Consider the following 26,207-nt stretch of genomic DNA (forward strand, 5'->3'; position numbering starts at 1 on the left):
AAACCTATAAATGTGAAGACACTGCACACTAATAAGGTGTTTTATATGTCAGTATTTACTTTATTATGATGAATATGCAACATTCATTCCAAAAAGGTCAAATGGACCTATATCAAGGAGGTCCTTCATAAATAAAAATGATACCACAGTTTGGCCAAATGAAGGGTCATGGGGGATTCCACTGACTAGAGATTTCACCACGCATGTCAGGTTATAATGATTAGCATAGGCCTAAATGCCTAAAGACAAGTAGATTTGCATTGGTCCCATGACAATAATACACAGTCAGACGGTTGTCCATACAACCTACCGGTAAGTTCCAGAATTAAAGTCACATGCACATGTGACGTAACGTGAGACTGACTGAGACTGACTGCCCAACGAAGGAAATCTTGCGCACAAAAAGTGCAACATCAAAAACATACGTTTCGTCGCTACAAGTCATCCCTTATAATATATGAACGATCACTTCACACTTCTTCGATCTGTAGTAGAGGTTTTGGTAATTGATTTCAAGCTGGGTCAGGGCAGAGGTAAAATACATCTAAACATTTTATATCAGACACAACCTCATCTTTAACGTTTCAAATTTTTGCCAGTACCTCACATAATGTGGACAAACTTCACATCAGTCGATTCAGAAACTCGTTGCTGTATCTCCTCACCACACCATCTTAACTGCCAGCGAAATACTTTTTAGACACGTAGTTCATAAAAATTGTTTGTTGAACTCTCGCTTCTTCACCCGCACGTCTCGCGTTGACACTTCCAGAAAGTCACACTCACTGCAACATACGTAAGTTGTTGTTTAGGCAAGCCTCATACAAAAAGCTGAGTAACTGTGGTAGCTGTAGCTACAAGTGAGTAAGCCATTGAAAGAGAAGAAGCATTGACCTGGTGACTTAAAGGACAAGTCCTTAAATCTACTTGCAAAATATGTTGAAATGCTGATGGAGCAGGTTGCGCATGCGGTTAAATCCTCCAATTTCACCACTGCATGTATTGTCAAGAAGGAGATCGTTTCGTAGTTCCTCAACAGGTTTGATGAATGTCATGTTTGACTCTTTGGACCCATCTGTGCTGAAATGGACAAAATAAACAGCACTGTGCAATCCAGTGTAAACCTAAAAGGATTGGCAGAGATACGCATTTGTATTGGCAAAATCTATGGGGAAATAATAATAATGTTCGCAAGATATCATTGAGATCTGGAAAGAATTAGAGTGAGAAATCCTGCCTATGGGTAAGCAAGAAGTTCAAAACCAGATACAAATAGGTCATCTCATTAGCTTACCTAGTGGCGAACCTCATTCATCTACCCTAAGAGGCAAGTCTCTTACTGATGATGAGAATGATGTTGGACTGGAATTTACCAGCCACCCATAATGCTAATGGTCACCAAATTCCAATCACGCCTGTTGCGTGCTTTGAGGTGTACAAAATGGAGGTGACCCAAGCAGCCGGCTCTCGCAGTGGTGGCTGTCACGTGAGTGCATCAAGGAAGACAACCGGATGGCTGTAAAGAAGCTTTTGTCTGCTGCGGCTGCATCTTCAGCTGTTGAATAAGTGTTCAGCTCGTATGGTTTATTCCCCTAGGTTCACTCTTAACTATAACAAACTGAGTTAGACCTCCAAAGGGTACAAAATTGTTTTTCCCATTGAAAGCATTGAACATTTAATAACATGTCCCACGCCACAAACGAATCTATACTTTATATAAGAGTACATGCCTGTTTATGAGTAGTGTCACTAGTTTGACAGCGTCACTAATCAGAAAGTTGCCAATGTTTCAATCTAATAGCAGACACCATACATAATAAATACGCATTACAGTTGCTTGACGTAATCGTTAGAGATTCGTTGAACATGAATGAAAAACAAAAGCTATATGCTTCATAATACATAACAGTTATGGTGAATACAGTTCTCGCAAACATGTTTCATTTATAAAATCAATTGTTTTACTTATTATGCAAAGCCTTAGTGTTTAAAATGTGCGCCATATAGGCTTGACAACTCCTTTCCTTCTTAGCTACACTTCTTTTCTGAACGACCACTCGAAAAATATTTTCACATGAATTGAATTTATTCGGTGATCTGACCGAAATGGCTCTCCATGACATTGAGATTTGAAACACAATAATGTTGTCGTCAATGCTGTTTCATAAGAAATGTCTTCCCACAAGATAACATCCTTAGACCCTCCTGTTCCAAAGAGGCAAGTTTTGCAGACAAGAAAGGTAACTTAATTGTTACTACTACAGAGTGGTCACAGTTATGAAATAGACATAAATGACAAGCCGTTGACGGCAACACTCCGAGTTGAATGAAAGCTTTAAATAGCAGAATAAAACCCAACTCTAGCAACTTTATCGAGACTAACATACAAATACCTCCTGAATAATCCAGAGTGACCCAGAATTATTCAGATTCTAAGATCTGAGTGTATTCAAACATATACCATTTACTATAATGCAAGACAATATAATCAGACATTAAGAACTTGTTATTTTCGTTCTTTCTTTCTTTCTTTATTTATTCTGGCAAAAAGACAATTTATAATAATAGTCACAGTACAAAAACACAAAAATACTAAGAATAGTAAAAGACAGAAGCCAAGGATAGCCCAAGAAAGCTGTAATAAACAGCTTATTTCCATTGTGGTCCTCACAAAAAAGTTAAACATTTATACAATACTAAAAATATTAAAAATACACTGGTGGCTAACATAGATTTTTTTTGAAAATGTGTAAGATTTTGAAAAATAATCCACAAATTTAAAATTGTATGATACATTTTGGCTGCTTTTTTGAAAAATTTGGAGAGTATTACAACTTTTTACTTCATTGGAAAGCGAATTCCAAAAGTGTACTCCAGTATAGAAGAAAGTGTTGCATTCAGGCCCCTTTTACACAGGTAACAACAACATTGGTTGTACTACTCCTTGTAGAATAACTGCGTATTTGAAACTCTTTTGAAATTCTCACAAAGATAATCTGGTGCCATATTATGAAAATTAATCTGATTCAATTTCAACTGTATTACACGATCATTTACATTTAAAAAAACCCAACCTATTCAATTCTGCTTGTCCAATATGAGATCTAGGACCTAGGCTTAGAATAAAACGTACGATCTTATTTTGAGTTATTTGCAACCCTTTTTTTTAGTTTAGTAGACGGGGCAGAAAACCAGGATGAGCAACAATAATCAAAATAACATGCTATGAGTCTGAGCAGAACATAATAATTTACGAGATCGCTCATTTAAACAATTTGATCATCTATATAAAAACTTAATCTTGCACCATTCTTTTTGATGACAGAATTGGCAACATTCCCACAATTTAAACCTTGATCCAGTGTAATACCCAAGTGATTTACATAATTTGAGAAGCTAATAATTTTCCCATCACAAATCACTCCGAAATTGTCAACTCTGCTGAGTTTCTGTTAAGATCCAAATAGAATAGTCTCTTCACTGTATTTGAACTTTCCTGCAGTCACACAAAAATTCTTTCTTTTTTTTTACCTTTATGAGGTCTAAGAAAATCTTACAAGCCATTATTGGCATGGTTGGATTTCAGCCTGTTCAGCACTCGGAGTTTAAACTTTAAATTTAAGATCTTAAAGCTCAAAGTCAAACTCCAAGCCGGTGCCCTTCATTCTCTGTGCGTAAATCTCGTCGAAGATGGCATTCTGTGCCACTGTAAAATAGTTTTTCCAGTCCCCAACTCGCCCTAAATGATGATAAAACGAAGAAGAAAAATCAAGCCTGCGTTTGTTAATTTCAATACATGTATTTAACTTTATACAATATTTCGATCCCTCAATGCAGCCTGGCGTTTCGTCTTTAAAATGATTTGTGAAACATGCAAAGAAAAGAGAGTCCATCACTTTTATGAATCTTTGTCTTAATGGAGACATATGAAGGATGAGGAGAAACGTAAAAATGGCGAATTCGTTTCTGAAAAGCTCAGATTGAATGCAAAAAGGGTATTTTTACAGACAATATTACTCCAAGTTGCAAGTTCCAAAATTTCTTCCCAGAGTCCGGATTGTTACCTTTCCTCAGGTATGCCGTTCCCTGGTAACGGGTCATCCGTTTGCCTTCCTCACCATATTCATCCTCAATCCGTCGATAGGTCGTCTGCATTCCATCAAACGTCACGTGCTCCAGGATACCATCGATGACGTCATCAGACAGATCCTTCCCAACAAACTGAGCGAGTTTGCAAATGGACCCTCTAAGATCCTGAAAAAATTAAAGCTGGAGTTTGCTTCACGTGTATGCTTATTTGCCATCTTAACGTTTTTAGTGTTTAATCAAACCAAAAACATCACGTTGAGCCCAGTTTTATTGTTTGTGCACTTTTTAAACAAAGAAATCACCCAACAAACACATACATACAACAACGGATACATTTCCTCTAGAGCTCAGCTTTATGCACTTGTTTGTTCATCTTGTTATAAAGGGCCAATATGGTTGCATATTTCAGTAGCAGGACCCTCACTGAATTCGGATAATTTTACATTTTACAGGTATGAAACAAAACGGAAAATTAAAAACGTTTACCTTTTTTTCTAAAAAAGATGGACAAATTTTTGTTACTGCTTGGAAACATGTCCGGAAGAATAGTGACAGAACAACGGATTTCCACTTTGAACGCTTTGCTTTTGATGGCTCTAGCCAAAACCATATTTGACATATAAGACCAGTTAGTTAAACAGTGAACAGTTAGTTAAAACCTTGCGCAGAGCTCCGTCAGCTATGGACGGTCATTTTGGTAATTTCTTAATTAAAAAAAAATTACGGCCAAATGCAAAGACCTTATATTACATCCTACGTCTGCCCATGCTGAAACCTAGTTTAGTCGCCTTTGAGGTGGGGACCTCCCCTTGGCTGGTGTAAGTTTCACCAGAGCCAGCCTCTTGCCAAGTCCCATGGGAATGCGTACTAATCTCTCTGCCACGCGGCCTTATGGGATTATTTACACAAAGGCTGCCTTGGCCAGCCAGGGTCTGTTCTTTATCAATCATTGTCGGTCTCTCTGATGTGTCTCTGAGCTGTCTAGACAGCTGTCTGGGTAGTTTCATGTTGGGGGGGTGTCACACTTTAGGTTGACTTGGCGCCCCCCCCCCGACTGGATAAAAGGTACTGTGACCGTAGTCTGACCCTTTTTCTCGTTTCTTTTTATTTGTAGGCATTGGGAGACACCTAGGCACACCCTCAAACCAATTTAAATGCCATTACAAGGGTCTTAGAGGCTGGGGTGTATGATTACAAATGCCCGTCTATCATAGACGGAGGGGGCCTATGACCAGTTAAATACGCGGTCGGTGCATTTAATGGCAGAATTACATTTATGTTCGTTGTCAAAGGCGAAAATCTCGATAACTGCATTTCGTGTTTTCAGTCAAATCTACAACCCCTTGCAAACGTTCATGTACAAAAGGATTTGATTGGGAAGGCCGCAAAAAAGTCAACTGATTTTTGTTTTCACAGAGAGACACACACAATTTTGCAGTTTCGAAGATGACACTTCTCTTGTAACTGTCTCGAAAACCAGTTTCTCCTCAAAATCTTCATGAATGTGGCTGTAAGTGAAAACAACTTACAACTCTCTCACAAACTAACCTTATGGATATCTTCGTACTTCAGAAAGAGAACATTCTTATTGCCCCGTTGTGTCCAGTAGCCAAGCACGTGATCAAACCAAGATCCGAACATCACTGAGAAGAATAATAGAAGGAATAGCGGCACTAGTGAAATATGGAATTGGTTGTGATTAACAAAAAAGAAAAAAAAGAGGTTTAAAGGAAAAATTAGATTTGGACTTTAATTTGGTGGATGGGCTGTTTAAAATGATTAATTTACTATCATAACTCACTTCTCCCATTGCAAAATGCCCAAAACACATTGTCAAATCTCCAAAATGATACGATCTTGGACCAAGAAACGAGCACATCCTTTGGGTTTCGGGCCACATACACCACCTTAAAAAGACAAAAAGAAGTCACGTCAACCGTGCAAGTTCCATTGTGTCAATTTTGCCTGAACTGAGCTGGCGTCAGTTCACTTAGTCTGTGATTACAGTAAGTTAGCGCAGTTGCCACATGTGTCAAGGCATGCTGGCAAATACACAAAACCCTAAATTGTTTCTTGCATGCAAGGCATGGTCTGTACCCTTAGCTCAGTAAAATATGAGGCGCTCGATCAGTGTTAATCAGGAATGTTGTTCGTGTTTGTGAATCATTTCGAACATTTGTGCCGAAATATAGCGGAACTGTAAATAAGGCTGAGAGTGGTATTGCAGCTAAAACACAGGTTACCTTTATAACCATTTCTAAAGATGATCGCATTTAATGGGGACAAATAACACTAAATCTTTAAATCATGTGGGCAATGAACACAAGGATTATTAGGATACGGCGTGTGTAGAGTGTTTTACGAAGCAAAACCAGTACCCCCGGGACACGGAATGAATCATCCGCATCAACGGTTTGGGGCAAATGGGGGGGGAGACAAGACTAGAGGACATGAGGGCAACTAAAATCACCCCATTGCCCCCACGGGACCCACCACGCATACGCAGGCGGATGTCTTACTGTTTGATAATACACTGTGATTGTGGTGCGGGGTTTCCCCTCCCAAAAAGTACATTACCTTGGCATTCTTCGTCAAGACTTGAGGGGGTCGGAACCTCTCCATGCAGTGGCTTATAATGCACCTTGGTGATTTCATGGCTGCGCAAACCATGTGTCCAGGTGTGGTACTCTGCATTCTAATTGGGTCTTCTGCAAGCGTGGTCTCCAGCACGTTGGCCATGAAAGAGCGGTCAAAATCTCCCTTTCCATCGTTCAGAATGTAATGTACTATTTCGCTAACCCAATGGGTACCTTTTCAAATAGTTGAAAATGAAGAAAACAAATTTCAAAGCTGGGTATGGGTGATAGACGATTGTTATTTTCATTTCTTAACTTCATTTATTTCTTTTCTTTTTCACTGCAGAACGCTTGAAGGAACTCCCACATCACAAATAAGATATTTAAAGATCATGGTCTAAAGTATTGTACCAGGCTCTGTCGGAGTGGGATAAAAGGAAAATTGATTTATGACTAATGAAAGTGGAAAACGATTGCGCACAACCCTAAAGGAAGTTCAACTTGGTAACCTTTCCCCATTATTAGAAATGTTATTTTTGATATGAAGCTTTATATCGGCTACAGATGATTTATCCCTATCCGGGTAGCTACACAAAGTGATAAGAGCATACAAGGGAACTCCCACTGTGAACCAAGCAATTCCTTTAGAATGAGGTCAAGATTTTTATAATATGCATAAATTTACCTGTTCTCACAGAAGGAACAAAGAACCAAGGGTCAATTAATTTTGGTTTGAATTCTTTAGAGATGATCCAAACGTTAGCCAGTATAAACCAGCAGCTGCAATTGGATAGGGGCAATTCTAGAAATTCGGACGTACAATTCGTTACGTTGTTAATCGTTAGTGTTCTTGGAGCCAACCTGTGCATTTTGTAAAAACTCGTACCGACGTTCAATGTATATGTATACTGTACGGGCATGTACACAGCTTACCATTGAACGTAGTCGGAGCTTGAAGTATTACCGAAAAAAATGGTATCCAGTTGTGTTTGGGGTTGTTTGAGACAAAGTGCAGATTCCAAAGAGAAAGAGATCTGGTTCTTCAGATTTCTCCAAGTGCTGAGAGCAGCAAATTGAATGGGTACAGTACCGGTAGATGTACACTGAGCCACGGAGGTAGAGTGAACATCATTCCATTCTTCGAATTTGCAATGAATGAGCGCATTCTTCACGTTTGTGCTGGAAATCGGCCACATCTACGCGTGCTATGCATGCAGCACACGCACTGTGGTATTTCCTCTCCACGGTAATACATCACAGAAATCAATATTTGTTGGATGCTAAACAGTTGCGACGACAAGTCCATTTTACCGGACTCGTCTTGCAGGAAAATGAGTCCAAAAACTGTGTTTAATTAACAGAAAAATGTGTATTGGAAGGGAGATATTGATACACTGTAAGAACTCGGGTGTTAAAATCAACACTTTTGGGTGTTATCAGATGCCACACCATAGGGTGTTACTTTAACACTGATGATGTTACTTTGCACACCTTTAATTGTTACAGTGCACTAGAAGGTGTTACAAGTAACAGCAAATAACACCAAAATTTTAACACAGTGAAAAGTGTCGGCGTAGTCTTCTGATAACACCGCGGGTGTTAAATTATACACCCGAGTGTTTACAGTGTATGTACCACTTTCATTAGACTTAGCTCTTCTGAATAGAATTCAATATGGGAAAAATCAGCATTGTTGGAATTGGTCTTTAAGCAGGCTCACTTGCCCAATTTAGACCAAGGATTTTTGACATATTCCCAACTAGACCATCGCAGAGTCTTTGTTCTTGGGCCTTATGCATGATTAGAACTAGGAGAGTGCAGTATTTGTCAAGAGTTTGTCTTTTTTCATTGGATTGGTCTCAAATTATCTCATGGCCTCATATACTTTTGTTTTACAGTGAGAAATATTGTATACTTTTAGTTAAATAATACATTTATATAGAGAGAGTCCTCTAAGGTTCACATAAAGTTCAAATACAATGTCATTTCTGACAAGCCATGTGCATTTGTCAAATTCCAAATTGTTAAAAGAAACTACGACTATTACCTTTAAATACGTTACTACTTTAAACTTTAGAAGATACTCAGCATTTATGAAATATTGTAAATTCAAATGAACTGCGTCATGTAGACTCGACTGAATCTAGAACCCATCGACAATTAGTAGTTTGTCTCACACTTTCTATCCTCAAGAGCGTTAAAAAAACAAGCGTTTATCTCAAAGCACTGCCTACAGAGAAATTGAAATTGGTAAAATGAGTTTGAGTGCGTCCCATCATTCTTTACCTGATCTTGGATAGGTGAAGATAAACACATCATCATCACGTACTTCAAAACTTTTCAAAGCCTCCAGATTGGATTGCGGCACGAAAAATCCAAATGTAACCCCATTCCAGACGTGACAGCCCGTCCGTTTCTCGATATTCTCCCATTCCTCCAGCAGTTGTTGGTGTGACTTCCCGTCGAACAACGTCGACGAAATCGCCTCGATTTGCTCGGTAAGGCTCATCTTGGCAGCCAGTCGTCAAACTCTACAACCACATTATGTCTGATCTTCACCACACTATAAACTTAACCATGCCTTCTTATCCAAACCCTTTGCACCCAAGATAACGGTTCCTTTTTTGTTGTGTTTGTGCGAAACTGTGAAGGTAATGTGTTGGCAAAGTGTAAAGGACAGAGTCCAAACAATGTGAACTTTGAACTTACACAGCCAATTTTGCGGAACATGCTTTGGCAACAGAGCGCATTGACATATTGAACTATAAAGATTCGTTCCAAATTCTTCAAATTTTATGCTATGTTCTGAAACCAAGAGTGGCAAATAAACGTGCTGCAGAGGTTTTTTTAATGCAAAGCATAAACAGAGACCAAAGTATTGTAAGCTTTCAACTTAAAGAACCATAGCCAAGTGTAACGGTCGGCACTCGCAAGGGTCAACTTTGGTCATGTCATTTCAAGCCTCAATTTTCGTTGTACCACCGTTTGAGAGGTTTGCAAGTGTGCGTGTGTAGTCGATTGAGGTCTAACCAGTCCAATAAATCAAGCACAACAATACCCAGATGAAAGAAGAACAAACACAAGGGTCTCAACTGAAGCATTAAGGCCATTGTTTTCGTTCTTGGTAATCGCAGAAAGTCCAAAAAATGTACATCTGACACGTCTCTAAGCTAGGTTTGCGAATTCCCATGGCTCCAGAACTCCTCAAATGTTCCCAAAAGCTCCGTGAAAACTGTATATAGTAACAAAGAACAAAGTTACATGAAGCATTAAGTACATGTAGACTAACGGTAACACTGACAGCAACTTATGATCACAGAGTCATGTATCTCCGTCTGAGCATGCAATTTACGAAAGGTTTTCCCAAGGTTTTCCAGACCCTGATGACAATAAGAATAGTTAGGTGCATTACATCCTTACGTGCGCTAGACTTGTAGTTGACAAAATTGATAATTTCTGGCTATTTGGTCGAATTTTATGTCGCCAATGAGAACAACACATTATGATGGTGACCTCCACGAAAAACGTAGACCATGCCTCTGTTGGTAGGTGTTTGTTTCCTCAAGTATGTATTACAAAGGGGGCGCTATAACAACTGAATGGCAAGTTCCATTAACGTGGCTCCCCAAATTAGCAGAGCTAATTTCAGATCATCAGAATGAACCATTTTTATACATTGTGATAACCTTATTAACCAGTAACTTTGTTTCTATGCTTCACCTCAAAAGACGTTTAATGCTATAAGAACCACACTGCAGAGCAACTGATCTAACCGTAACAATATAACAAAGACAAACTCACCAGATGGTGTCCTGTCTATTTGAGATGAATCAGGACACGATCAGAGGTGAAGCAGTTTCCTCACACTAAAGACTCCTTGACTCCCTTGGTCTCCTCGTTTGCTAATATAGGAACGAGCAGTTCCAACGTCTGGACTGGCTGCTCTATGTGCTTCGTGGCGGGGACTCTCTTGCCAGCAGCATCTAGATGAGGGTCTCAGACAGCACTGAGGCTTAACTCTACGCACCAGCTTGTCTTTACCCGTAAAGGTTTCTTCGATACAACTGAGGCGCCACTGATTCCGTGGCAAATTGTCGTCTCTAATATGTGACAATGCCACTGATGTGCAAGTCAAAGGATGGACGGACCCACTTCTGTCGTAATTGTAGGTTCTGGAGAAATTCCCTTTTCCAACGTGTCCACAACTCATTTGCCAAGTGCTGGACTCTCCGCCACTGCTTTTGTAAGTACAGGTCGGCCTGTTGAAAGGCATATGGAGGAGGCAGAATCACTTGGGATTTGCGGTTGCCAGATGGTAAGGTGTCAGTGGTTCCAAGACATAAGGTCGTTCAAGGTTTGTGCCGTGAGGGGTCTACTGTTTACTATGGCCCCCGCCTTGCACATCAGCGTTCTGAGTGACTATTCGTTGAGCTGGGAGCCTGCTTGGTCCATCAGGGATGCGAGTACTCTGCTTAATGACGCTCCCAGACTTCGCCCGCGTGGCTAGCTGATGGGACATTCATCTTGAATTCAAACAGATCACAACCTTCTTTCAACTGAAACAGTTTCATGAGGTCGAGGTTCAACTCTGCTATGGCCTCCTCAAGTTTGTTTCGAGCTCCGACCAAGTTTGCACCTTAGTCAGACCTTAGTAGGCGGATGGGGCCACTGATAGATAGGAAACGCTGTAGGCCTAAGGCACAGATGAAGGAGTCAGTACTGAGTGAGGACGAGGTTTCGATGGGAATCGCATGACTGGCCAAGCAGGCGAAAAGCACGCCATATCTATTTACTTCACTTCGTCCTCTCTGATGTCTGCGGGATTGTCGTCGGAGGCGACATATATCCACTGTGATGGCTCGGTAAGTTCTGATCTGTTGCACCTAGTTGCCTACAAAAACATGAAACCTGCGAGCGCCGTTGGCGATGTAACTGAGAACAACCTTGCTGTCCGTCCAGATACCTCTGTCGGGGTTTCGTATATAGGTTCCCTTTTCATTATGCAACTGACCTTCGTGGACTCTACCGCAACATTGAGTTCCAGACGAGGAGTAGTCATTTGCTTCAGGGGGCAGACTCGAGCTTTACCCATTATCAGAGAACAGTGTACTCTGCCTTGAACATCAATGAGGTGCAAATATGAGCATTGTCCATAGCCGGACAGTCCTGGCATCCGAAAAATGATGGATTTCAGTTGACTTCTGCGCTCCAGCAGATACAGCTCGGGTCTCCATTGTTCCCGTCTCTCTCTTACAGAATCGGGGAGGGGGTCGTCCCATCCAGCATCCTCGTTACAGTGGCATTGCAGGGTCCGTTAATCATTTAGCACCAAGGGAGTCACGAAACCCAACAAGGCATAAACTGACCATATTGTTGACAACACTCAACGTCTAGTAAGTGTTCGATCCTTCATGACGATGGCGAACTAAAAACATCCGACTCGATGCACCACTCCTCACTTAGAGGTCTCTCAATTGGCAAAGTGTCATGACTCAAATCAAGATTTGTAATTCCCTTAGCTCGGTCTTTGACATTAATTGTGTACAACACGTGCTGCTCTTGAGTTTGAGACAAACTTGTGGAGGTACAAGCCTCCACGAGCGCAGAGTTCTTCGAGTTGGAAATCAGCTTGGTCAACAGTGGGTACAGATGGTAGCCCATCGGCAACATAGAAGTTGCTTCCCACAAAGTCTGCTGCTGCCGAACCAACCTCTGTTTCATAGTCATTCGCAATCTTCTTCAACCCAAAGTTCGCACAGCCTGGTGATGACACAGCCCCTAACAAAATTTACGTGCATACGGTATGAGGTGGTTTCCATCCTGTAGTCACCATTCTCCCACCAGAAAAATCTGAGAGAGTCACGGTGTTCTTTTGCTACTCTAAACTGAAAGAACATTTGCCTCCACATCGACAATAATGGCCACTTGCTGTCGCCTGAATCTGCAAAGAACTCCCACAAGGGTGTTTGTCAGGTCTGGACCTTGTAAGTGGTGGTTATTTAAGGAGTCACCGTAGAATTTTGCACTGCAGTAGAACACGGTGCATATTTTATCAGGTTTATTGGCATTATAAATGCCATGATGGAGTATGTACCAAACCCGGCCACCCTTGCTCGTTTCTGGCTCATCCTTGGGAACTTTCTCTGCATGCCCGTTCTTAATCAGGTTGTTCATGAATGTGCAGTAGTCTGACTGATACTTAGGATTCCTGATGAAGCGACTCTTTAGCTGCTTTAGGCGATGCTGTGCCAGTTCCTCGTTGTTTTTAAGCTCAGGTGGCTCTGGCTTCCTGAATGGCAGTGGTATGATAAGGTGCCCATCTGGCTCCAGGTGAGCATCCTTTTCCATCTTCTTCAAGAACTCCATTTCATCATGTGACAAAGATTTGTCCTTGGTTATTTGTTCACTTAAGTCAAATTCCATCATTTTTGCCACTTCGCAGGGGCTTATGAGCTCCTTCACCTTAGTCCTAAAAGACAGCTGAACTTGGTCTTGTTGCCGTTTGTTTTTTTGCACTTGTTTGACAGTAGGGGAGATATCTCGCAAGTGCAGACTCTATGGCTCACAGCGACAACATCGTGGGTGTCATGTTGACCTTGAGTGGGATCAACCACTCCCACTATCCCCAAACTGAGATCATATTTTTGGCCATAGGTCTGTTGTTAAGATTAAAAAGGCGGATGACAGTTTCTGTACTTTTTTAAAATAAAAAACTACATTATTAACAAATGAAGCTATTCTACTTGGGAAAGCCAATACGAGTTGGAAATGCCTCAATTTAATCATTTTAATTGCTCGTATGCAGGCCTACGACCCGGCCTTGACACGGAGAAATATCTGTCTGTTGTTAACGGTGTTACCCAGTAGTTCCATATAAATTGAGAACACAACTCTTTACATTGCAGGTAGTAGTCTCGTCCTTCCTTACTTTAATCGTTGGAAAAATCACAATATTTGCTGTCGACTGATGTAAATTAAGTATTAATCACAGTTTTCTGTAGTTTTTCATTTTGGACGAAATGATTCAATGAAAGACTAACAAATGTTATTCCCAGGAAAAAGTGAACTTGTAAACACTTCGCCCATTTCGCCCATGCTGTGATGGACGACTGATGGTGCTGTTGCTGTGATGTCATCCAGGGAAAACATAGTTAAGTGCATGGGTTTTATGTTCAAAGGAACGGGAAGCATTAGTGGTGCATTTGGTCTGACTGTGGATTGGCTAAGCTAATCGGCGGTTTGCATAACGAAAACGTCATCGCTCTGCTCATTAAATCGATAAGAGCGTTTTATCGTTCATTAGCCTTTAATGCATACGACACCTTTAAAAACCAAGATTTATTTTTCAAACCCGCTTCTTCCGAGGACAATGTGAGATGAGAACCATCGAATCAAAAATGACTGAATATCAGGGGCCTTTGAATGTAAAATAAGGAAAAGTGAAGATGTCAAATGGGATATTATGTTGGAAATCTTTTATGAGAAGATGGACCCAGCTACAGTCTATGGAAGATCACTGTGAATAAAATGGTAGGCCTATCTAATAGATTTGTAAATTAATTAAACAAAACCTCTAGCCTACGGGGCACATCTTCAACATGTTTATGTATTAGTTTTCCGGTTTTTTAATCTGTAAAACTAGTTGTAAAGTCTAAAGATGCATATCTTCAGCAGTATGTAACAACTTGTAAACTCTGGCCCTCCTCAAAACGAAAAATTATTGAAAGAAAAATCTTTCTAACTTCAAAAGAATGAAAATTTTCACTCCATTTTTGTGACTATCCAAACTAATTTTTCACTAGAAAATGTCAAATTCCGGATGCTAGATTCTCAAACTGAAAACTGAATTGCAGACCGTTCAAATATGTATACAACTTTCAGGATATATTAGGCTGAAAGCTCAAAGTCAAACTCCAAACCGGTTCCCTCCGTTCTCTTGGTGTAGATCTTGTCGAACAGTGTGTTCTGTGCCACCGTAAAGACGTTTTTCCAGTCACCAACTTCTCCTAAATGATAACAAAAACGATTGGTAAAAAATCGAATCCTTGTGCTCCTTGTTCGTGAACCTTCCCGCTTTTGGGCTGAGAGCATGGGTAAAAATTTTACAAATGTTGTCTCCACCAACATGCACCGTACAGCACATTACGAAATCACATTTCAATACGTTATTGAAACATTTCGATCTCAGCGCCTTTCTCGAATCTATGCGCATCATGAAAATCGTCCAAATGAAACGTTTAAATAGGAAAAGGTCAGTCGCCCACTCGAGCCTTGCTCTTAATGCAGCCGTATGAAGAATGCGGAGAGACTAAAATTGTTGGATTTACTTCCGAAAAGACTACACTGAATGTTAGCAACAAATTCCAACCAACAAAACCTTACGACATTTCTACATAGGGTCCGTATTTTACCTTTCCTCAGGTATGGCGTTCCCCGGAAGCGGGTCATCCGTTTCCCGTCTTCTCCATACCTGTCCTCAAGCTGTTGGTAGGTTGTCTGCATCCTGTCAAAGGTCACGTGCTCCACAATACCATTGATGATGTCATCAGGTAGATCCTTCCCAACATGCTTAGCAAGCTTGCAAACTGACCCCCTTAGGTCCTGAAAAATTATACGTGTGAAACGTTTCTCAGACCTCTAAAGCTGTAGCTCATGCACGGCGTGCGTAAATACCGTTTCAAAACATGTTTAATGAAACAAAAAAGTTACGAGCTTTTCTTCATTGCATTTTAATAATTTAAAAAAATGAACCAGCTTGTCTTGAAAATGGGGATTTCTTGGACACAAAGATACATATTGGAAGCTGTATAAAAACAAATTTATTGATGATATACCCTTTGTAAGTGCAAAGTTTCACAAACTAACCTTATGGAGATCTTCGTATTTCAGAAGCAGAAAATTCTCTCTGCCCTGCTCAGTCCAGTAGCCAAGTACGTGATCAAACCAAGATCCGTACATCACTGGAAATGCGAAAAATATAAATGAACGATTACCGGCACTATTGAAGGATTTACCGAAGCAGGTACTGTCTGTGAAGCAGGAACTGTGATTATTTCCAATCCTCAGGCATGCATTCAAGTTTGAAGCAGATCAGAAGTGTAAAGTAAGTTCATACTTCATGTTAATGCAAAATGAAGCAAATTCTAGGTCACATAACATTTGCAGCGAAAGTCGCTGCAGTGGGAACATATACAACTTTTGCAAATTCACATCGCGAATAGTTCATTTGCATGATGTTACAAAATCCCTTTTGTGTTCGCTTCGTTCCACTATAAACCAATCTCAAAGCTTCATTGAAAGTTCTACATGCTCTAGCTTCTGCAAAGCAGTAAAATATACCAGCTTCATCCCCCAAAGGAAAAGCGCAATACGCACATTCTTGAAAGTGGCACCATATTTATACGGTGTGGGGGCTGTTAGAATAGGTGAATTTTACAAAACTTTACTTTTGTCATGGTAAAATGCCCAGAGCGCCTCGTCGAATGTCCACTTTGGCATCATCTTGAACGTGGAAACGACCACGTCCTTTGGGTTTCGAGCCACATACACAACCTGTAAAACGGGAGGTGCATGTCAATCCTGCAAGTGTTCAAACGTTCAAATCGGTTTTTCATAAGCTTAGCTCAAGTCGGAGTTTAATCTGTCGGTCAATTTAGCAAGATCATTACAGTGTCATGGGATGTAGGCAAATAAATATTGTCTCACTTGTTCGAATCAATCATGTACCCCTGTACGGGGTCAAATTCTTAAAGGATTAACCCTTTCATTTGCAATGCAGTTTCTGAAGATATTCGTTCGCGTCGACGGTGGTGAAACAGTTTTCCAAAGTGGAGTGGGCAGCTGTGAGACCATCGGGCATCAGACACTACATTTATAATAGTGTGGCGGGACAACTGAGACCCTTTTTGTGGCGGACCAGCAACTGGCCTGATCGGAGATAGAATTGACCTGGCCTAACCCCACAAATATATTTATTTAACCTTAAGCAAGAATGAGCGGCTATCCAAACGCAAGGGGGGATATAAGTTAACGAACGGTGGACTATGCCATAGGGGCTGTTCGTTTGGTGGAAGTTTACCACCGCTCCGTGATTAGGTAATTGATCCCAATGCCAATAAAGATTACAATAAATGTCAATAAGTGATACAGGGCTGAACTAAATCTCACGGTGACCAGTGATTTCTAAGGCAATTATATGATTGGTTAATTCAATGTCAGTGCTCAATTATCCTTTATATACAACAGCAATAACTATATACAAAATTATCCTCACGGGGAGGTAGTCCTACGTGGTCAACTGCACCGCGAACGTGATTAATCAGCCTTATCCTTTACCTACACCAGAATGACCCTCACGGTGATCAGGGTAAACCTCACAGCGATCAGGGTAACCCTCACAATAACCAGGTAACCCCCACAGTGATCAGGGTAGCCTTCAAGTCTAAATAAATAATCTACCGATGGCTTATGACTGATAAGTCTGGACCACACAAGCAAATACAATCTTCGTAACTGTACAACACAACACAACGGTGTGGACTTGTACAACAATAATCTATACTGCCTTACGAAGCAACACAGTTCCCAAACTGCAACAAGGTTTGAGGTGACTTAAATAACCCTCACCCACTTCAAGTTATTACGAAATAACACAGGTAAGTTGATTAAGAAGGCAATTACAATAGTCCTCACCAGACTCTAACGGAAACCTGCACCCAGTAAACCTCAACGAGGAAAGCAAGCTCCCAGACCAGGACCGCAACCAACCGTCGCTATGCCAACAAGCATGGAACAACGGCACACAATCCTTCTAGTGTAAGTTTCGCTAATTCCCCAATTAACTGGTTCACACGGGTTCCCTAACCCTATAATCTACCACTTCTTAAATAAATGAGACTGTCTAACGATTCTCCAATCTTCAAAGAGATCTGATATAATCGGCAGCTCCGGCAACTGAGAACAAACACCACACTAAGCGATCGCACCAGGTACACTTGAGGTAGATCCCCAACCACCAGCGGTCGTATGTCAGATTTACACTCGAAACTCAGAACATAACACAACTCCACAGAGTTCTGGTTAGCACGCTGCCATCTTGAGAAGTCCCGGCAACCCACGCAGCCAGCGCCCAGACCTAAGGTAATGCGTGCCTCTGATTGGTTGCCTCGTGCATGTTTAATGCATTAATTAGACGTGCCAGAATTATTAATGACCCAGACTAAACACAAGTCTGCGCAGCTACCCTGTTTCGCCACAGTAGCAAAGAGTGGTGGACCATTCCCCCAGTCGAAAAGTTCATGTTCCACTGGCCCCCTGCCCCCCTTCAGCCCCAAGTACTTTTTTTTTGTTTTTTGTCGTGCTGTGCATTTCCTGGACTTTTGGTTCCTTTCGATTGTTAGCCAAAGCGTTCGGTTCACAATTGTAAATGTAGCCAGAAACATGGAATTCCATATCTGCCGTCGTCCGTCGCCTGTTGTCCGTCGCATTTTGCTTTTTGTTGTGTCCCAATTCTACCATTTACCAGTTCCAAACATGCCATTTTTCGTCGCCCGTCGTGCGTCGCCCGTCGTGCGTCGCCCATCAAATGGGTTGCATAGGACCTGCAAAAGCCGTTTTTTAACAAATGACAATGTGATGATTCCATTCACTTTTAAAGATCTTTTCCGAATAAGGCAAATACAAATCCCACCTGCAAAGCATATACGAGTCACATAATTAATTCCAATAATGCTAGACTACCCTTGCCCCTTGACAAGAAAATATCGCCTCTCTGAGAGTTCAACCAAGTGTTTTTGGGGGAAAAACCTTCTCAGCAAAAATGTTCCGGCCAACTTATCCACAGTGTTATTCTAATTTGCATACTGTAAAAATGTGCCGACTTGTTTTCATCAAAGTCCAGGAAGAAACCGATACCGATATTCTATCTTGTTCTCTCAATTTCACCTTGAAATCCAGAAATACTAGACGTGCTGTGGATAACAAACTGTTTATTAAATGTATTGTTGAGGGGCAATTACCACTTGGTTTAAGTTTCAGAAAATATGACTTATTGTTTTTTGTGGGTGTGTATGCCATGGTGGATAGACCAATGAGAACAGGTTGTCTAGCACATCAGCATTATTCATGGGGCTAACAAGTAACGTTACTGTTTAAAAGACTTCTGTGAGCCAACCTGCAAATAAAGTCATGTCTAATTTGGAGTATACAGCACATTTCATCATAGGTATACCCGCCCTCAAAATAATGTTGAATCAGTTCGTCTCTTATGAAAACTATTGGGAATCAAACATTGTAAATAATCTATTATTTACATTCCGTTCTGTGGGATATCGTGCAGGGACAGACAGAAATATCACATAGGCTATAGACCTAAAATCTGGCTGTTAACGAGTAAAGTTACGTCTAGAGTAACTAAGTTATCGAGAAAAACAATCTACCCTTAGCTAACAAAAGTCTATTTTGTTGATTTATTTATGTAACCAAAATGGTATTTTTTCATATACACGTTACTTAGCCGATGTCAGGATATCATTTCTTCTTTCAATTGGAGTTTGGCGCAACAGCAAAAACGACTACATGTACATCTTCTAGTTCTATTGCTAAAATGAGATTCAGGCATGGTGGATCGATCGATCAAAGACATGTACATGTGAAACGATCAAGGGACAAAGTTAAAAATACCACTGCGCAATCGTGACAAAAAAACCACGGGCGACGCACGACGGGTGACGCACGACGGACGACGCACGACGGCAGATATGGAATTCCATAAGAAACTGATGTCAGAAAGAACTTGCACAAAAACAATCCTCAGTAAAATCTACACTATGGATGGACAACTGTATGGAGTATATACCTTTCAACCTCAAATAAGTCTCAGTGTTGATAAAGAAAAACTATCCTTACCACATGTGTAGTCCCGCTACCACTTGTAAACGTTTTATCAAAGACATTTTCCCGTTATTTTATGTTGAGTTTGTTCCTCTCTAATGTATATTACCTTGGCATTCTTCGTCAAGACTTGAGGGGGTCGGAACCTCTCCATGCAATGGCTTATAATGCACCTTGGTGATTTCATGGTTGCGCAAACCTTGTACCCGGGTGCCGTGCTTTGCATTTTTATTGGGTCTTCCGCAATCGTTGCTTCGAGTGGGTTGACCATGTAAGAGCGGTCGAAATCTGCCTTTCCATCGTGCAGAATACAGTTCATAATTTCGCTGACCCAGTGAGTGCCTTTAAGAAATGGTTGAAAGAGTATTTCATATTTTATAAGCATATAGAGTGGGGCTACCGATTTCCCCCATTTGTGGCTGCAAAACGCTGGAACGAATGTCCAAAATATGTCAGTAATTTTTTGTCCTAAAAAGTGCTGGTAAAACTACCTTTATATAAATGAACTTGGGAAAAGACTGTGGTAAGTATAAAAGTTGAAAAAAAATGTTAAAACATGTCACAATGAGTAGAATATAGAAAAATTAAATTGGCAGCTATTCGATTACTTTAAAAAGACAGCCTTTTAAATATGAATAATTTTTTATACAGGTTTTGTAACTATGGTCTGGGTAATGTTTCCTGTGATTTATTCTCTCAGGGAGAACATAGAGGCGATTCTCACCACACTATGCAAGCCAATTCAATTTCATAACTCCATAAATAAAACCATACATTTTAAATGTACATGTTTTTCAACAGGAAGTCTGCTTTTGCATTGTTATCGATTGACTGAGTTCGTATTAGGGGCACACAGTAATACCAAAAGCTGGAAAAAGGTTCCTGTACAAGTTCTCATAATGATGTCATCAGCTGGCAAGTTATGATAAATCATGTGACATGCATCGAACTGACATGGAAATAAACTTTCCATTGCTGTATTTCCACTTTTGGCCATTATCTAACAAGTTTATCCTATGATTTTTTTTCCAACCCTTTGAAACCGAAGCAGCTCCGAGGTTGTCCACAACCACGGTATTCTCTCGCTCTTCTTCTTCTGCTCAAAAGCCCATTGGTTTTGTACAAGCTTTTTGTGTCTGCAACTTTGGTACTTTTGCAACTTTACATCTTCATCAAACTTATACCAATGAAGAACCCTTATGCATAGATGGTCCTAGAAACATGACGTCAAGATGACATCATTAACTGATTTATTATTGATTTTTACATATTTATTTTTGGCCATTGGTTTTGCGCACGTTTTCAAGGCACAATTTGGGTTACTTTCCGATCCCCAATCGTCATCGAAGTTAGAGCCGTTGAAGACCATGATGCAAAATTATTGCCTAATTTATGACGTCATGATTCTGTTTGCAGAACCACTTTCAACGAAAAAAGAGAGAAAACTGAGATCTTTTGGAATTTTTTATAGAAATATTGAGAAGAGGGATTTTGTTTCACAAGAACTGAAAGACGAGGAGGATATGCTGCTTTGCGATGCTATGTGCAGAACATTTGGCAAGACTAACTTCGATCCTCAGGCATTTCAGAATGCATTTCACTGGCAGATTTCTGACGATTACCTGTTCTGACCCCCCCCTCCCCCCAAAAAATCAAGTTGACAGGGCATGAAGTGCATGAACGTACAAATTATAGAGAAAATCTCCATACCAAACAAAGTAACGGGGGCCTGCATTATTGTGACAAAGAAGTACAATGAAATGCAGTGGGCAATTCAAAATTAATACAAAAAAGCCCCAAAACATTTTTTTTCAAAAAATTATTTACAAAATATGAGATCAGTACTGAGATAGAAACCTTTCTTGATGCAATACCATGAGGCTCAGTCGTGCTAAATCGCCAGTGAGTTTGTGCTTCCACAATGTACATAACCTATTCAGTTCGGCCATTCGGCCGAGAACCGTGAAAAAAATTGTAGCGACGGCACCGACAGATCGGTGGGGGCGCTGATGTGGCTCCACGGGGCCGTGCCAGGTTCTGCCAGTCAGCTTGTTGGGCTCGCCCCCGAGGCGCCGCCGCAGTAGCACTTTTGGGATTTTCCTTTGACCTCTGGGTTTTTCCTCATCAGTTCTTGCAGACATTTTCTGTGACTCGACCCGGTGCAAATGTGAGAGGAGATTAAGTTTTGCTTGTGCATTTTTTAAATAAAACTCCGTGTGTGTTCACCGGTTCTGGAGGTGAAATAAAGGCCAGAAGCCATTGGACCAGAGGACAAGCATTTGTGCCTTTTTGTTCCGACATGAGCGACTCCCCCATAAAAAGTGGTGACAATATTGAGCCACTCTTCCAATGGGGATTACATGGGACACGAACACCATCTACAAGAGCTTGTACCCACTAATCACTACCGTAACCCTTGGGCACTAATCAAACATGGTGCACTGAAATTATTGAATATTTTAGATAAAAATATCAAAGACCAAAACAGTGCTAGTCTTGCATAGGTTAGCAAATGAGCACGGTAAATAAGCCGCCTCTCTACTACTAGTAGCTCAAACAACGTCTGTTTCACGAATTCTGGTCTCTTTGAGTAATACACATGCGTACATCTGCTACAAAGTGCAGACGCCAAAGAGAAAGAAATCTGGTTTTTCGGATCTGGTTTTTTTTTCAGATTTTGCAAGTGCTGAAAGCAGCCGATCGAATGGGTACGGTACCGGTACCGGTTTTTAAAAATGCACATGTTGGCTCAAAAACACTAACGATGTAGTTTATACTACTTATGATGGAATGGGGGCCATACTAACAACGGGGATCTCGTACTCACAGGAAAAATTACGATTTTAATTTTTTTTTACTGAGCACAATAAAAAATTCCACTTAAATTAGAAACTAATATTAAAAACGAACGATACAAACGCAATATAGCGTTTTTTTAATGCCGCTAGTAAGATCAAACAAACGACGGAGAAAGCACGACTGGGCCTCAATGCCTTTTACAAAAAAAATGCTTTAAGTTCCACCGTTGTGTGCGGTCGTCACAGTCAGAATAAAAGTTGGGTTAATCCTCTGCTTCAGCAAAAGTAAGCAATCAGAATTGCTGAAGGTCTTCAGAAAGCTCATTTTTTTAATTTTAAAGGACAACGTAAAGGGTGTCTGAAAGATGTGGTTCATCGTGAAAATCAGTAGCCTACACTTCTGGAGAGTGCGTTCATGTTTTCAAAAACTGAAAATTCTTAAGCCTTTACCTGATCTCGGATAGGTGAAGATGAACACATCGTCATCACGTACTTCAAAACTCTTTATAGCTTCCAGATTTGATCGCTGCACGAAAAACGGGAATTTGACCCCGTTCCAGATGTGGCTGCCCCACAGCTTGTCAGTAGTTTCCCATTCCTCCTCTAAGTGTTGGTGCGTTTTCCCATTGATCAAGTCCGGCATAATTGCTTTGATTTGCTCAGTAAGGCTCATTATGACTGCCAGTGTTAGGATCAAAATGTGTGGGGTGATGTCACGGGCGGTTTCTTTGTTATGTCAAAACCGTGCAACCTTGTCAGATGTACAGCTTACTCGTACAAACTTAACTCTGATACATTGAGCCTTCCAAACTGAGCCCTTTAACCCAAGATAACAATTCCTTTAATTTGTAAATTTTAGTATGTTGCTTGTCGGGCAATATATTAGCTTCCAATTTGAGCTATAGCCGAGTTTAAGTACATTGTACACAATTGCACAAACATTCTCACACAACATAAATGTTCCACGTAAGCAGTGACATTTTGAAGTCCACTGATGCCAATGAAAGGTGAACAAACTGTGTAGGAGCTATTCTTGGTTTCAAGACGTTAGTGCTAGATAGCGGACACCGTGCATAGTGCGCCCCCTAACGACTCACAATTAGACTGTGCGCCAGCTCGCACTAACGTCTTGGGAATCTTGCAGCAGCGTTTTAACTTGTTCTTTATTTTTCTCTCGGCTTTCCAAGGGAACCAATCAACACTCGCTAAATTGCATGCATAATAAATTTTGATGACCTCAATAATACACCATGGTATGGTCACATGCATCATGGCTGTCTGCAGTCCCGTCAACACAGACACGACAACACAGACGTTCGTACGGAGTTAGCACGGAGTAGAACGGGTGATACTCAGACTAGGTTAGGCCTAGGATATGACAGAGGATGCTTTTCTTAGTGACCCATAATCATGTACAGTCAGTATGCCCTTCCCAGCTAACTAAAGCGTACTTAAAGACCATGTAGACCTTAACCTTCGAGGACGGAGTACCCAGATTGCCAGTTTGTTGTCGTTTTCTTGCTGCACGTGTAGGTATATTGCCGCTTGTATGAGTAATTTGGCCTCAGGCAGCATGTTCATTGTGAGTTGCAAAAAACGAGAACGTATTTATTGTGTGATATCAGACAACGATTTTGTTTTCCCACATTTTGTTCTACCACAAACATCGCAAACGTCATGCGATGCAGCACAAATGTAGTCCCCAACGATATTTTTTACAAGGATGGCAATTTCATGTCTAGAATGGAGTGACAAAAATTGTCTTACATGTCACTAATCCCTTCCCACAAACCAGACACTATCTACATCGTACTTGCTCGCGTGAAGCCGCCATGTTGTTCGAACTTCGAAGTACATGTACATGTACATAATTATAATACCAAGGCTATAAATATTTAAGAAGAAAACAACATTGTAAAACTGCACTTGAAATTCAGACAAATATTGGCCTGTGATCACAATGAAAGATTTTACATTCCATTTTACATAGAACGTTACACATATCAAGTTTTTAATGAACAAGCTACAATACTGGATGACGTATGCATGTGGTTTATAGTGTGTAGCATCTGGGACATCCTTCACGACTGGGTGCCTTGGTTATTTCACCCGAAAAATAAATTTTCTCATTGGACGCCATCTTTGTAGGAAAATTGCAACACTCGCGTGCGTGGTGATCCCAAAATGGCCTATGTTCGGTGCGCCGATGCGTGTTATGAATATTGAAGTAAAAACTACTGATGCACGTGGCAATCTGTAAGAAGTGACATCATTTGAGAGAGACCTATACTACTGGTCACAATTTTATGAAAATCATTTTAATGATTAAGTGTAGGCAACCAAACAGGTTAAGTGCTATATCGAACTAAAGCTTGTTAGCTGACCCGACAAAGTTTAGGCTAAGACCACCAAACCATGAGGATGGGTACGATGCAGCTTGGCAAAGATTACGGATGCTGTAAAATGTGTCGTTTTCATCATATCGCCACGCAAATTGACTTAGGGGATTTGTTGCAGAAAAGGGGACTTTCCGACAGAGATTTCGTTGCCTTGGTTTCAGTGAAAATTCATTATCCAAATCTTTTGGAAATATGTAAATTTCCAAGGAAAACTGCTGAATGCACCTATTTGATATGCAGTGCTCTAAGCACATGAGACCGACGTTTCCATATGGTGAACTTTGAAACTTCTCTGCCACGGGCACCTTGCTACGTTTGTGGGAATGGAAGGTGAACGAACAGTATAGATTCGTTCTAAATGCTCCAGACTTCATGCCATGTTCTTTATTGTGAAATGTAGATGTGCAGCAGAGTATTAAGCAATTCCCTTTCCACAGCCATCCTAATCGTTGCACACCTTTATATAAAACCTTATTAATGAGTTAGTCGGTCCAAGATTTACCAGGCCATCATCAGGATGTCTGTCTTCAATTTGTTGCGACAGCCTACAAAGATAATCATGAATTCTAACCGGCGGATTTTTTGTGAACCATCGAATGTTATATATGTTCACTCCTATGCCTTTGGGTCTTAGTTTAGATTAAGCGCATGCTCACTAATTCGCCGGTCATTTAATCCAGCAGCGTGCGACGTTTATATTGACCTAAAACAGAGTTTTAGGGTATATAGGGTGGGCATCGTCTAATTTGTAAGTAAAAAGAGAATTTGTTACCATTAGAAAATTCAGTACACCTGCGCAAAAATTTATTTGGTAAAAAACAGCTCCTTCCGGTAATTTTAAAACCTGCAATGTGAACTTGAGTAAGACACGGCAGTACTTACGTTCATTTGTAAAAACATACAAATACATGATTTTGGTAATAATCTATTCCGACTTTTTTCAGGAAATATCAAAAAGGTAAAGTCATTTTGGCCAAACTGCCGCTGTGCAAAGTCCCTTACGCCAAAAATATTCTACACCCACTTGGGGTCGATTTCTCAAAAAAACGGAAAAGGCGTGCACCTATCATATAACCTCCATCACACTCAAACACGATACTACGTCCTCAGAAATCGGGACAGCGTGGCTAATCGTGATAAGATCTTGTACATCGTCAAGACTTGGTTGGAACTGATACCAGCGTGGTAGCGTCTTCATGGACGGGGAGGTCGTGCTCAAAATTTACGTAGTGGGGTCGTAGTGGCTTCATAAAGCAGAGACAACCTAAAGACGGCATACACGTAGTCTTGGCATATCAACATCGTAGTAAGATCTTTCCAGTAAGACCTTTATCGTGGTACAAGCGACGTTTAGTCAAGTCTTGGACAAAGACGTCAGTGATCGATAGTTGTTCTGTTGTTCTGTTGAAGAGCGCCCTCGCACAACTAGTTTTTATTTATCTTCTTAAATATTT

At 40.7% G+C, this 26,207-nt stretch overlaps 2 protein-coding genes across 3 annotated transcripts; both read right to left on the reverse strand.

Annotated features, from left to right (window-relative positions):
- Positions 1–2,503: 2,503 nt before the first annotated feature.
- On the reverse strand, positions 2,504–9,403 carry LOC110975372 (sulfotransferase 1B1-like). The gene is made up of 6 exons (XM_022227822.2): positions 8,952–9,403; positions 6,667–6,899; positions 5,891–5,996; positions 5,638–5,732; positions 4,065–4,254; positions 2,504–3,739 (listed from the first exon to the last, which is right to left on the reverse strand). The coding sequence occupies exons 1-6, from the start codon at positions 9,172–9,174 to the stop codon at positions 3,627–3,629; spliced, it is 960 nt and encodes a 319-aa protein (XP_022083514.1). The 5' UTR covers positions 9,175–9,403; the 3' UTR covers positions 2,504–3,626.
- Positions 9,404–13,754: 4,351 nt separating this feature from the next.
- On the reverse strand, positions 13,755–23,179 carry LOC110975273 (sulfotransferase 1B1-like). Of its 2 annotated transcripts, XM_087132936.1 has the most exons (6): positions 22,805–23,179; positions 19,666–19,898; positions 16,112–16,217; positions 15,531–15,625; positions 15,077–15,266; positions 13,755–14,671 (listed from the first exon to the last, which is right to left on the reverse strand). In XM_087132936.1, exons 1-6 carry the CDS (start codon positions 23,025–23,027, stop codon positions 14,553–14,555), a joined length of 966 nt encoding a protein of 321 aa, XP_086989062.1. In that variant the 5' UTR covers positions 23,028–23,179; the 3' UTR covers positions 13,755–14,552. The 2 variants fall into 2 exon arrangements, with proteins under 2 accessions (XP_086989062.1, XP_086989063.1); XM_087132937.1 differs by lacking the exon at positions 19,666–19,898 and having other exon boundaries at positions 22,805–22,973.
- Positions 23,180–26,207: the final 3,028 nt, after the last annotated feature.

The sequence above is a fragment of the Acanthaster planci genome, linkage group LG02 (assembly GCF_054643075.1).
Source record: "Acanthaster planci isolate LZ-2023a linkage group LG02, COTS_SCS, whole genome shotgun sequence".
In the NCBI taxonomy this organism is placed as follows: domain Eukaryota; kingdom Metazoa; phylum Echinodermata; class Asteroidea; order Valvatida; family Acanthasteridae; genus Acanthaster; species Acanthaster planci.